Source organism: Fukomys damarensis, unplaced genomic scaffold (assembly GCF_012274545.1).
Source record: "Fukomys damarensis isolate Sample0158 unplaced genomic scaffold, DMR_v1.0_HiC HiC_scaffold_22, whole genome shotgun sequence".
Lineage (NCBI taxonomy): Eukaryota > Metazoa > Chordata > Mammalia > Rodentia > Bathyergidae > Fukomys > Fukomys damarensis.
This window is the reverse complement of record NW_022900934.1, coordinates 22,415,383-22,429,415: the sequence shown is the minus strand read 5'-3', so window position 1 is coordinate 22,429,415 and position 14,033 is coordinate 22,415,383. Positions and strand designations below refer to the sequence as shown.

General features: G+C 44.5%; 1 protein-coding gene across 1 annotated transcript; it reads left to right on the top strand.

Moving 5' to 3' along the window:
• The first annotated feature begins 339 nt into the window (after positions 1 to 339).
• LOC104873366 (uncharacterized protein RAB5IF homolog) lies at positions 340 to 13,086 on the top strand. The gene is made up of 4 exons (XM_010640007.3): positions 340 to 360; positions 1,446 to 1,549; positions 10,271 to 10,400; positions 12,933 to 13,086. Exons 1-4 carry the CDS (start codon positions 355 to 357, stop codon positions 12,972 to 12,974), a joined length of 282 nt encoding a protein of 93 aa, XP_010638309.1. The 5' UTR covers positions 340 to 354; the 3' UTR covers positions 12,975 to 13,086.
• The last annotated feature ends 947 nt before the right edge of the window (positions 13,087 to 14,033 follow it).

The window sequence follows — 14,033 nt, the reverse complement described above, 5'->3', positions numbered from 1 at the left end:
TGGCGGGCTTGCCCAAGAGGGAAGCCACGAGGTTGCGCCGAATAGGGCAGGTGAGAGCAAGAGAATTGTCATCGGCAGGCTGGGTGTGTCGTGAGAGAGTTGGATTCGACTGGGTCTCCTTTCACCCCAGTAGAATCTTAGAACAAACAGGGTGGTGCCAGGTGCTGTTTGTGAACAGTCCCACTGAGCTGAATTCTCAGACCGATCCTGAAGTGGGGATGTCATGGTGCCTTAAAGCATTCAGCACATGGTGAAGTTCGCTAATGGTGAACTGCTTGGTTGTTGAACGGGAAAGACAGTGCTGTACTTTCTGAGGCGACTGTGTGTGAGAGAGGAAAAAAATGCCCCAACTAGATGTGTGTAAGAAATAGTTGGGACTTCGGGATGTTCTTCATGATACAATTCAGAAGAGCTGAGCGTGGGCACACCTCGGTGATCAGGCAGCTTGATTCCAGTTGACTTGAATGTTACATATACAGTCCTGCCTTTGTTCTTCCGCCCTGCTGAAGTTGGGGTTTCTTTCCTGAGTTCCAGAAAAGGGGGATGGGAAGCACTTCCTGAAGGTGCCCTTGGCCTGCCCCCAGCCCTGCCCAGCTCTTGCAAAACCCGCAGTCTCTTTGTGATCTGCTGTGTCATTTCTTTTTTTTCTCTTTTCTTTTCCCCCTGCTGTTAAGGACTGCTTTCTGGAATACAGGGCAATTCAGAAACCTATTTCCAGCATATTTTTCCTAATCCTTTATTTCCTCTGTGAATTACTCAAAATTTAGTGTACTGAAAGCAGTTACAGGTAAGTATCAGCGGTTTTGCTTAAGGACTGTCTAGATCTTCCCTGATCAACTAAGAGTTATCCGTGGCCAGTAGTGGTTATTTATTTATTTTTTAGTGTCAGTTATTAGAGCCATTTCATTACACAGTTTCTCAAAAAAATTTCACTAAACTTTTGATCTAGAACACATGATCGGGAAGTAATCATTTAAGATGTCTAAATATTTGTTTCTGAGCTGGGCATGGTGGTGCACACCTGTAATCCCAGCACTTGGGAGGCTGAGGCAGGAGCATTGCTGTAAGTTCGAGACCAGCCTGGGCTACATAGTGAGTTCCAGGTCAGTCTCAACTACATAGTGAGACCTTGTCTCAAAAAACAAAAACAAAAAAAAATTTTTTTTTATGTTTCTGGGCCAGGGATTTAGCTCAGTGGTGACGCCTCCTACCTCACAAGTGCAAGGATCTGAGTTTAATTCCTAGTACCAAAAAAATAAAATAAATGTTTGTTTCTAACTACATTTTACTCTAAGCAGTGATGCAAGAGATACATACCATTGCTTTTGGGGAAAAGTTCCCAGAAAGATATGTTTAGCAGCAAACTTTTCTGTTTCCCCACTAGTAGTGGTCCTCTGGCAACCACTCCAGATAAAAAAAGCATTGCCTGTCTGTCTTTTCTACAGGATGAATTTTTAGATGTGATCTACTGGTTTCGACAGATCATCGCTGTGGTTCTGGGTGTCATTTGGGGAGTTTTGCCATTGCGAGGTTTCTTGGGAATAGCAGGGTAAGTCTCAATATGTAGTCCAAGCTGTTCTTGAATTCACTGTTTAGCCCAGGCTGACTTCAAACTCACAGTGTTCCTTCTGCCTCAGCCTCCTAAGTGCTGGGACTACAGGTATGAGCCACCTAGTTCTTCATCTCTTTTTTAAAGAGGTTTATGTTTTCTGTTTATGGAAAAAGCCATTGCCACTTTGAAGTTAAACACCTGTGTATAATGGCAGAAGTGGCTCCATGACAGCACACTTGGGTTTGTTGCAGGACTGCTAAGTTCATCAGACCCAGGAACAGCTCTGGTCAGGGAGGCTACCTTGCTGAAGGCCTAGGCCAGTCCATTCATTCATGTCTCTAAAGTGATTTCTTGAAAGAAGCTACCGTAGTACTTGTTGGAGTATGTACTCAAATTCTGTTATGATCTGTACCTATAGAAATTTGGGAAATAGAAGAACTTCTGTGCTGAATGACCATCTCCCTTGTGCCTGCCACTCTGCTGGATCTGCTGAATCTTGGTTTTGGCAAAAGATACATCAGCCTGGGCATAATGGCACATGCCTGTAATCCCAAAACTAGGGAGGTTGAGGCAAGAGGATCACTGCAGGTTCAAGGATAGCTGACACTATCAGCTACCTGCATTTTAAGAGCAGCCCCAGAGCAGGTGGTGGGGTCTGTATTCCCCTGTCCAGTGGTAGTACTTTTGACACCAGTCCCTGGTTATGGCTGAGTCTGTTAACGCACTACTGAAAGTGAGGCTTTATGTCCATCAGATTGAATTTAAAAAAGGGCATGCCATTTTGGAAATGGAGGACTTTGCCTTTTCAATTTTCATGCTGGGAATACAAATGGTCACCCTCTCTCCAGTGGAAAACCACATCAGTTTTTGTTGTTTTTTTTGTTGTTGGATCAACAACAGGGATCAAACTTGGGTCCTTGTGCTTGTGAAGAAGTCAGCGGAACCACTGAGCTAGATCCCCGGACCCCACATTTTTTTTTTTTTTTGTACCAGGAATCGAACTTGGTTCCTTGAGCTTGTGAGGCAAGAGGTGGAACCACTGAGCTAAATTCCCGGTCCACACATCATTTTTTTTTAAAGGGTGATCGTATTTCTAACTATTCCATTTCCTCTAGGAATTAAAGATGAAATACATTTCAGACATTTGAGTTGCCTGTTTTCTCAGAAGATAACCCAAAAGGAACGTACATTAATCTCCACCTTATCCACAGGGGACATATGAGGTGTGATCAAAATATAGGAGGGAATGTTTAGATTTTAAAATTGTATTACATTAAAAGACACAAGGAAAGCCAGGTATGGTGGCGCATGCCTGTAATCCCAGCACTTGGGAGGCTGAGGCAGGAGGATCCCTGTGAGTTCGAGACCAGCCTGGGCTACATAGTTCCAGGTCAGTCTCAACTACATAGTGAGACCCTGTCTCAAAAACACAAAAACAAAAAAAAAAAAAAGACAAAGGCTGAAGATTTAGCTCAGTGGTTCCACTGCCTGCCTTGCAAGCAAAAGGACCTGAGTTTGATACCCAGTACTAAAAAAAAAAAAAAAAGACATTGCCATCAACTCCCCCTCAGAATTCTCCTTGCTTCAAACACTTATCCCATCATTCTTGCCACTTTTTGAAACAGTTCTACAAGTTTTCTTTCGTGAGTGACTTTACAGGGTGTGATGAGCACTGCTGCTATGAGGCAGGCTTGTACAACATTGCGGTGCATCCTCATCCACCTTATTCACCAGATCTGGCACTGTGAGACGTAAAAGTTGTTAAAGGTAAACATTGTGAATTGATTCAGAACATCAAGGCAACCATGAATGACAGTGCAGCTGACTTCCAGAACTCTTCCCAAAGTGTCAGGAAGGATGGGATGAGTATGTTTGAGGTAAGGAGGAGTATAGTGGGAGTTAATGGTATTGTATCTTTTTTTTTTTTTTTTTTGGTACCATGGTTCAAACTCGGGACTTTGTGCAGTACTGGAACTACTAAGCTAAATCCCCAGCCCATGTATCTTTTACTGTAATAAATTTTAAAGATTTTTATATTCACTGTATTTTGTATCATACCTCATTGTCCAAGACTCCTAATAGATGTCAGAAATCACAGAAAGTACCAAACCCTATATTACTGTGTTTTTTCTGTACTTAAATATTTATGACAAAATTACATGGGCTGGGCCGGGCGTGGTGGCGCATGCCTGTAATCCCAGTACTCAGGAGGCTGAGGCAGGAGGATCGCTGTGAATTCGAGACCATCCTGGGCTACATAGTGAGTTCCAGGTCAGTCTCAACTACATAGTGAGACCCTGTCTCAAAAAAAAAACAAAACCAAATAAAAATAAATTACATGGGCTGGGGATTTAGCTCAGTGGTCCCGTCGCTTGCCTTGAAAGCAAAAAGTCCCGAGTTTGATTCCCAGTACCAAAAAAAAAAACCAACAACAAAAAACCCTTTAAATTTCAAATTGGGCATAGTGAGAGATTAACAATAATTCCTAATAAAATAGAACTAAAGAGGGATATAACCATTATGTAAATGTGGTCTCAAGATATCTTATTGTCTTTTTTTTTTTTGAAGCAAAATCAACCTTATTGTCTTTTATTTCCTTTCTGCCAGTGAAAATGCAAGATATTTACTTACTTTTTGTTTGTATGTTTGTTTGTTTGTTCTGAGGCATGGTTTTACTGTGTTGTTTGGGCTGGCCTTGAAGTTACTGTGTAGCCCACACTGGCCTTTGAAGTCACACTGCTCCTGCTTCAGCCTCCCTAGTACTGAGATTACAGATGTGCCACTACACCTGGCCGAGATGTTACTTAAAGGATGCACTTCACTTCAGAGCTTCTCTGCGGCATATCCAAACTGCCAGCATCATTATTCTTGCACTTCGGGGCAAAATTAGGGTTACTTGAATGTGAGTGCTGTGATACTGCCTGGTCATTTTAGTAATGGAGATAGTCACTAAGTGACTGACACAAGTAGCATTTACAGCATGGGTCTACTAGACAAAGGGATGACATGTCCTAGGCAGGTTGAAGCAGGAAATCACAAGATTTCATTACACTCCTTCAAACAGCATGCCATTTAAACCTTGTATATTGTTATATCTTGAATTTCCCTTTTAATGTTTTCAGACCATAGTTGACCAAGGGTAACTAAAACTACAGAAAGCAAAACTATGCTTATAATCCTAGCAGTCTGGGAGTCTGAAGCAGAAGGATCACCCTTGACTTGGGAAACAATGGTTTAGTGAGACCCTGTCTCAGAGTAACAAAAAGAGCTGAGGATGTGGTTCTGGGTTTAATGTACTGCAAAAAAAAGTGTCAGGGGTGAGGAGGATCACCACAGGGACAATCCCTTGTACCGTATAATTCCTTCTCAATTAAAAAGGATTTTTGATTGATGATAGTAAGCAAGGCAGTGAGGAAACCAGTAAGAGTTTATGCTCTGTCTGAACTTGACAGAGTAGATACTTTAAAAGGCTGGTTGTGGGCTGTGGATTTAGGCTGAGTTGAATCCCCGATACCAAAAAAGACTTGAGTATGATATGACGTGAGGCCTGGAATTCATAAAGGTCTGCTCGGGTAGGAGGTGGCGTACAGGAACTTTATTTATTTGTTTGTTTGTTTTTTGGTTTTTTGAGACAGGGTCTCACTATATAGTTGAGACTGACCTGGAACTCACTATGTAGCCCAGGCTGGTCACATCTTTAGAATCTTGATCACCCCATTTCAACTGTCTGTGAAAAATTAGAAGATGCCAGAGAAGGGGAGGCCAACCTAAAGGCAAGAGGTTGTTTCACATTTTCCAGAACCACCAGTCTTAGGAAAGCATAATACTAGTTCAGAACCCCTACACTCATCTGATCTTGCAAGATTTTTAAGGTATTTTCTCTGAAGTCACCCAATCTGGGAATAATCTAGCAAGTTAGTTTGGTATCCTTTTTCCTGTATCGAATAGATCCTCAATCCCCTCCCTCCTTCCTTTCTTCCTTTTTTTTTTTTTTTTTTTTGGTGCTGCTAGGCATTGAACTCGGGGCTTCCTCACTGAGCTTGCTCTCTCACTCTCTCTCTCTCCCTCCCTCCCGTCCTCTTTCCCCTCTCCTCTCTCTCCTCTTTCTCCCTCCCTCTCCTTCTCCCCCTCTCTCTTGTTACTAAATTGCTCAAGCTGGACATGCCCAGGTTAGCAGCGCCACTCTTAAGCTACATAATTTTGAGCCTACGTCTTTGAGACTCATTTTCTTCCCCAGTAGGATGGGAGCAGTGAGGGACGGGGGGTTTAGCTCAGTGGTGTATCGCCTGCCTTACAAGCACAAGGACCCGAGTTTCATCCCTGGTACCAAAAAATAAGAGATAGGAGCAATGAAAATAGCTGACATGAGTTAAATGAGATGATACAGGTAAATTGCTGGATATAGTGTTTAGTACATTATAAGCAGTAAATCATTTGCTGCCATTACTACGTCCCTAATTTGATAGAGTGGTAAACTATAGCTGCTGAGAAAATGGGGAGTGAGATGTGTAGGAATGAACATGCCTTGGTTTGGCCCGCCATAGTGACGGTGCCACTTTCTTAGGACTGTCCATTTTCTGGAATTCAGTCCTCTATGTCTGCCGGAGCATTTTTCTCCAAACTCTCTTCTTTTGGTTGGTACCTTTTCCCCTGCTCTTGAAAAAGGCCAAGGGCATGGTGTTTTCTGCATATATCCCCTTTCCTCCATCCGTTTGACCCAACTGCCTGAGCTGAGGACTGCCCTGGTGTGCATTTCTGGTGACTGTCTCTTCTCTCCAGGTAACTGTCCTTTGTCCAGATCCTTACTTGCTCCCTGAATCACTCTGTTGTGGCCACTGTGTAGAGCCAGTATCTAGTTTACTTTCTCATTGGTGAGACAGAAATAGCCAACACCTAAAGTTTAAGGAGAAAAGGTTTATTTTGGCTCAGGATTTGAAGAGGTTTCAGTCCATAATTAACTGGCTCCAAGGCAGGATGGCATAGCAGAAGGGCATTGCAGAAGGGGCAGAAGAGGCAGAAGACAGCAGCAGCAAACAACAGCAGCAGCCCTCTTTCTGTCCCTTATATCCCATCCAGGTTACCCGTTCTTAGGGTAGGTAGCACTCTTAATCCCAGCATTGCACACCCTAGATCCAGCCACCTCTGAGAAACGCCACCAGTGACCACATGAGGCTTTTAGACACATCTAAATACAAGCCGTAGCAGCAGAGTAGGGCAAAGTCCATCCCCTCCTGCCTCTGGATCTCTTTCAGAGCTTAGCACGTGATTAGTAGGTACTCATTGAGTGCGTCTTAAATATTTTTTGTTTGGTGTTTTGGTACTGAGGATCAAACTCAGGAACTTGCACTTGTGAGGCAGGCAGCAGCACCACTGAGCTAAATCCCTGGCCCTTTTGTTTTTGAAACAGGGTCTTGCTATGTAGTTCAGGCTGGCCTTGAACTCATGGTGAGCCTCCTGCCTCAGCCTCCCAAATGTTAGGATTACTTAAACATTTTTTTTAAATACAGTTGGGTTGGATGTGGTGGCACAGCCTGTAATCCCACCCCTCAGGAGGCTGAAGCAGGAGAATCGACATAAGTTCCAGACCAACCTAAGCTACGTGGTGAGACCTTGTCTCAAAAATTAAAGTTCCTGGTCCAGAGATTTAGCTTAGTGGTCCTGCTGCCTGCCTCACAAGCACAAGGTCCCAAGTTCAATCCCCGGTACCAAAAAAAAAAGTTCCTTTGACTCTGGGAAACGGTATTACATTACTGTTGACAAGTAGTTTTCCAGCCCTGAGGCCCGTTATTTGTTAGAGATTCATTGTCTTTTAACTCCAACCTCTGGGGTGGATTGATTGTTTTGTTTTGAGACAGGGTCTCACCATGTAGTTGAGACTGAACTGGAACTCACTATGTAGCCCAGGCTGGTCTCGAACTCACAGCGATCCTCCTGCGCCACCACACCTGGCTAGGGGTGGATTGATTGATTGATTTTTTTTGTTTTGTTTTGTATTGGGGTTTGAACTCGGCCTTCACACTGAGCTACATCCCTGTCCCTTTTTCTCTTTTTAATTTTGAGACAGGATCTTGCTGAGTAATAAAATCATGCAGGCTGGTCTCAAACTTGTGATTCTACTGCCTCAGCCTCCCAGAGTGCTGGGATTTACGGGCATGCACTACCACACTTGGCTTCTCTCATTTATAAAATAAAAATGTGTCAAGTATGGTAGTGCACACCTATAATCCCAGTACTTGATCAGAAGTTCAAGCCTAGCCTGGGCAACTTAATGAGATCCTGTCTCAAAAAGGTAGCGGGAGGGCATGGAAGGTACAGTGGATGTCCCACTGAGGGCAAAGACTCTGGAATTCAGTCTGCAGTGTCCTGCTAGGCACGGTGGCACATCCCTGTGATCCCAGCTCTTGGGAGGCTGAGGCAGGTAGATCACCATGAGTTCAAGGCAAGCCTGAACTACACAGTGAAACCCTGTCTCTAAAACAAAACAACAAAAATCCACAGTAGCCCAGTACTGCTAGCTAGCTATCTAGCTAGCTAAATTGTGCCCATATTTAATGCTCAGCAGGAGCCCCTCCAGTCTTTCCTAAGACCAGCAAACTTGGATTTAAATGCCTGCCTTTGCTTCTTCAGCCTCACCTCCTACTTAGTGTACCATGTAACCCAGGAAGGCCCCTTTTCTCCTTGTCACCCTACTCGTTGACTCTGCAGTCCTGCTCCAGCTCAACTTTGAGCCTCAGAGTAGCATTTACAGCTCCCATCAGTAATCTGCAACTAGAGCTACTAAATTGGCCTAAAAACTTAGTTCCTGTCCAAAGGAGGTGGCTGGGTTTGGCTGGGTCCCAAGATTTCTGTCAGTAGGTAAAGATGTGGTCACAACATGGCCAAGAACTATATTTTGTGTGAAATCCAAGAAAAAGCTTCTGTTCTTCCTCACTCCCTGCCTCTGTTGTTGGAACCATTGTACTCCCAGGCTTGAAGCTTTGGGCTCTTCTCCTTATTCAGCTGCTTGCCCAGTCCCTGTCCTCAAAATACATTTGCTCTCATGTCCTGAAATGTGTGGCACCTACAGGTCTAAACCAGTCTTCGTAACCCATGCTTCTTTGCATTTTCCACCTCTGCCTTCAGATGAGATGTGGCCTGAGACACACAGATTGGGTACAGTAACTGGAATGACCACTGGAAAGTTTTGATCATTCCATGAAACCAAGAGATGAGTAGAGTAGGGTATTATGCTTCTCCCTGCATTCCAGTTCTACATGAGCTAAGTCCATTATGGGATCAAAGACATTGGGAGAGTGTGGCAAAGGGATTGATGGGGGCGGTCAAAATGTTGGAAGTATGTTATGTGCATGTACAAATCTGTATAACCAGTATGCAGTAATAAAAACATGTGAAACAAAGAAGAAACAGGCTTTCCTGGGGATGTCCACAGACTTCTCACTTCAACTCTACTTTTGTTGCTGTCTTTCTGTTTTTTGTTTTGAGATAGAGTCTCACTGTGTAGTTCAGGCTGTCTTCAAACTCATTTTGATCTTCCTGTCTCAGCCTCCCAAGTGGTGGGATTATAGGTATGCACCACCGCGCCTGGCTGTCACTAGATGATGGGCTGAGGACAAGGACTGTGAGGTTCACCTGATCGAGAGCAGAGGCAGACATAGACAACCAGAATGATCTTCACTGAGGAATCATTCAGAGACCCATGCTGCTGCATGTTTTCTTAGGCCTTAAAGAAGTCATTTAATTTGTCCCACAGCGGCCCCTCATCTGGGGCTAGGTGGAAGGCCATGTCTGGTATAGTTTCTGTATGGGGTGACTCAGCAGCCATTCTGTTTTACTTCAGGGAGTTTGGATTTTTTATGGTACTGGAGATCTAACCCAGGGCTCTGTGCACACTAGGCAAGTACTCTGCCACTGAGCTATACTTTCTGTTGTTTCTGAGAGTCTTGCTACATAGTTGAGGCTAGCTTTGCACTCACTATGTAGCCCAGGCTCCCTCAAATTCACGGTGATCCTCCTGCCTTAGTCTCCCATTTACAGGCATGCACCACCACACCAGGTTCACTAAGCTATACTTTTTAGGGGGAGGGAGGGTACCAGTAATCGAACTCCGGACGTTGCGCTTGCAAGGCAGGTGGCAGAACCGCTGAGCTAAATTCCTTCCTGGCTCTAAGCTATACTTTAAAATTTTTTTTGGTGGGGGGTACCAGGGATTGAACTCAGGTCCTTGTGCTTGCAAGGCAGGTGGCGGAACCACTGAGCTAAATCCCTGGCCCTACTTTAAATGTTTATTTGTTGCTTTCACTGGGTGACTAAAAATAGTTGTTCCTGCTTTAAATCTCTTGTTCATCCAGGTGAGCTCTTTTTGCGAACCAAGGCATTTTTGTGTATTATTTTGGGCATGCACCACCACACCCAGCTTTTGTGTATTTCACTGCTCCTGATACCATAATACTCTGCGGCCTCCCTGTTTTATAGATGAGGGAACTGAGACTTTTGTCAACACTTTGGCACAGGTCCTCATAACAGTGAAGCAGAAGTCATACAGCCCATCTTCCTGAGCTTACAGCTTCTGTCTCTCCGGGTCACCCCTGCCTGGTGGGAGAAGACAATGCAGACAATGAACTGTAGAACACACTGTGCTCTGATAGCTCAACAGTGTGGCAGGAGCTTTTAGTCTGCCAAGCTTACAGTTTGTTTCCTATCTGTCCTCCGTTGCTCCAGATTCTGCCTGATCAATGCAGGAGTCCTGTACCTCTATTTCAGCAATTACCTACAGATCGATGAGGAAGAGTACGGTGGCACGTGGGAACTCACAAAAGAAGGTTTTATGACATCTTTTGCGTTGTTTATGGTATGTGTACCTGGTAGTTCTACAGCAGATTCTGTTCCTTTCATGACATGGCATTCATTCAAGGAGAGCCCAGCGACTGAGTTAAGATAACATGGTTGATAGGGCCAGAGATTTAGCTCAGTGGTTCCACCACCTGCCTCACAAACGCAAGGACCTGAGTTTGATCCCCGGTACCATGGGGGAAAAAAAGATATGTGGTGGAGGTGTCATTTTTTCCGGGAGGCTCATGAGGTTGGAGTACATAGCTTCTCTTGAGCCGGCCTGTCCCAAAAGATGGGGTGTGGGTTAATTCAACAATGTATTAGCAGCCTGGGCCCCTGCATGATTCCTCAGAGGAGATCATTCTGGGTGTGTCTGCCACTGCACTTGATCAGGTGAACCTGACAGTCCTTGCCCTCAGCCCATCTGTTACACTAATAGACATAATACTGTATAGAGGGCTAATACACTCTGTTAACGTGCAATCCAGGGCCCATTGTTAGCTCCTTTATCTGATACCAAACCTGGGCCTGGCTACATTATTAGAAACTGGAAAACATTTAATATACTTATATTATTTGAAATAGATAAAACATACAAAAAACTCAAATAAGAGCCGGGAATTTAGCTCAGTGGTTCCACCGCCTGCCTCGTAAGCGCAAGGTGCTGAGTTCGATCTCTGGTACGAAAAAAAAAAAACTCAAATAGTAATCCCCTGATGTAAAATATTATTTAGCCATAATAAGGGTATAGGTTTTGTTTTGTTTTTTGGGTTTTTTGAGACAGGGTCTCACTGTATAGTTGAGACTGACCTGGAACTCACTATGTAGCCCAGGCTGGTCTCGAACTCATAGCGATCCTCCTGCCTCAGCCTCCCAAGTGCTGGGATTACAGGCGTGCACCACCAGGACCAGCTTAAGAGTGTAAATTTTGATACATGCTACAACCTTGAAAACATGCTAATTGGAAGAAACCAGACACAAAAAAACTATATATTAAAATCAGGCATAATGCTGTCATGTTAGCACTCTGGAAGGCTGAGGAAGGAGGATTGAAAGTTCAAGCAATTTAGGGAGAGCCTGTTTCAAAATAAACTTTTAAAGGAGCTGGGTATACAGCATAGTACTTAGGATCTAGGTTCAATCCCCAGTTCAATCCCTGTTGATGTGAAATGTTCTAAACTAGACATGTCTGTAGAGATTAGTGGTTGCCATTGGCTGAGGGAAGGGAGAAATAGGAAGTAAAAACTGATCATGGGAAAAGGCTTTCTTTTTGGAGTAATAATTTGGGATCAGTGGTTATATTGGCATAACTTTGTGAATAAACTAAAAATTTCTGGCCAGTTGTGGTAGTGCATGCCTGTAATCCCAGCATTTGAGAGGCTAAGGCAGGAGGATCACCATAAATTCATAGTTAACCTGGGGTACATATTCAATCTAGCCTAAACTACATAGTGAGCCCTTATCTCAGAACAAATAAAAAAATTCTGAATTACACTTTTTTTTTGCTACTGGGAATTGAACTTGGGACCTTAGCTTGTAAGGCAGGCGGCAGCTGAATTATACACTTTTAAAAAGTGCAAACTTTTAGCTGGGTATGGTGGTGCATTCACAAGGACCCGAGTTCAATCCCCAGTACCAAAAACAAAAAAGTTGCAAGCTTTATAGAATATGAATTATATTTCAGTTTTTCAAAAATTCTGAGCTGGACATGGTGCATGTCTGTGATCCCAACTGCTTGGGAGACTAGGGCAGATGGATGATGAGTTTGAGGCCAGCCTGCGCAGCGCACAGCAAGCCTGCCTCAACATAATGTGTGTCCACTCCGACCCCAAACCAATAAACACTGAAAAGTGGTACTGGGGCATCTTGTTTTTTGGTGAGCTTTTTTGTTTTAAAATTTTGAATTTTTTTGTTTTATAGACAGGATCTTGCTTTGGAGCTAAGGCTGGCCTTGAACTCACTGTGTAGCCCCGGCTGTCCTTAAACCTCCTGTCTCAGCCTCTCAAGTACTGGGATTACATGCCTGGCATTTACTTTACCATTGTGTGTATGTGCATGTGTGTATGAACCCAAGAAGCACTGAGCTACATCCTCAGTCCTTTTTTATTTTGCAGCTGACTCTTGCTAAATTACTTGGGCTGGCCTCAGACTTTCAGTCCTCTTGCCTGAGCCTCCCAGGGAGCTGGGATTACAGGTCGGGGCTGCCATGTCTGGCTGTCTGGTTTGGTCTGTTTGTTCTGAGATAAAGAGTCTCTCTGTGTAGCCCAGGCTGCCCTCAAACTTGCAGCAGCACAGCCTTACATCTCTTGATTCCACATCTATCCCCTCCATTCCCCGGGGCCAGGTGGTGAGGGGAGGAAGTTGTGAGGAGATTGCTTTGGGAGCATCGGTGGGCTGTCCCACACTGTTAGAGACAGCCTGCGATCAGTGAAGTAACTTAGGCTTCCCAGTGGCTTGTGTGTTGGGTGGCCCCTGGGGGGTAGTACCCTATGTGCACATCCTCGTTTTATGAAATTGGTAACCTGTAAGTATCGCTTGTCTTCCCCTCTAGGTCATTTGGATCATCTTTTACACTGCCATCCACTATGATTGATAGTGGACAGACAGCTCCCACCTGTTTCCTGTCCAGTCCAAAGGACCCTCTTAATTACAGCACAGAAAAATAATCACTGGGGCTCCCCGGCCACATGGAACCTGGAAGACCCATGTTTCCTGGACCAAGAATTAGAATGTTGGGCATCAGTGTGTTCTGCAAGGGCCGTGACCCAAAACTTTCTAAAAAACCATCCACTTTGAGGAAAGCATTTCTGAATTTACCCATCACCAACTGTTTCTTGGATACTACCATCTATAACAGCCTTTGCAAGTGGAGCTGTCATTTAATTTGATGCACTCTGGATCTGGGTGAAACATTAAATTGTCTTCCTCCGTTCTCTATCCCGTGTACAGTTTTAAGCTATCTGTGGCATTTCAAGTCTTCTGAAAACAGTGTGGCGATATGGGTGTGTCCATAGCACAGTACAAACAGCATCTAACAAGTTTCCATTGTAGAATGTTTTCAGATACTTGAATAAACTAATCTTTAATGAGAACCTGTTGGTGATACCTGATAAACCTTTCTCACTTCACAGCCTCAGAGGCGCATCGGAGGTTATAGCTCCTTTGCCTCTGTGCTCCCTTTGCCCCTCCAGCCAGGTCTGTTTCTCCAAGGTAGCAGAGAACTGGAGCTGTGCCTGGGTGCGTTGTGGGGAGAAGGCTCACTGCCTCCTATGCCCCTGCCCTGCGCACTGCACTCTGTGCTCACCTACAGTGTGTGAGGCTCAAACGGTGTCATTGTGAGCCAGGTGTGGTGATGCTCACCTAGAATCTTGGGAGGCTGAGAAGGGGAAGCCTGGGCTACATAGTGAGACCCTGTGGGTTGGGGGAGAGGGAAGAGGTGTCGTTTCATATTTGGCCACAAGATGGCTAGGTCAGAGAGATGGGGAGAATTTGGCTGGTTGTGAATAAGCTACAAAATGAAATGGAGATCTGAAAGCTGGGCTGTCCAGAGAAGGGGCTTGCAGGGTACATTTGAGGACCTGGATTGTTAGTGGTGCGGCTTGTTCTCAGGATCAGGAGAGGTCTGGAAAGTCAGGATCTGCTGTGATCAGCC

Coding starts and splice junctions, on each gene's coding strand:
- LOC104873366 (XM_010640007.3), top strand. Junction 1,550..10,270: donor GGTTTCTTGGGAATAGCAGG/GTAAGTCTCAAT, acceptor CCGTTGCTCCAG/ATTCTGCCTGATCAATGCAG. Junction 10,401..12,932: donor CATCTTTTGCGTTGTTTATG/GTATGTGTACCT, acceptor CTTCCCCTCTAG/GTCATTTGGATCATCTTTTA.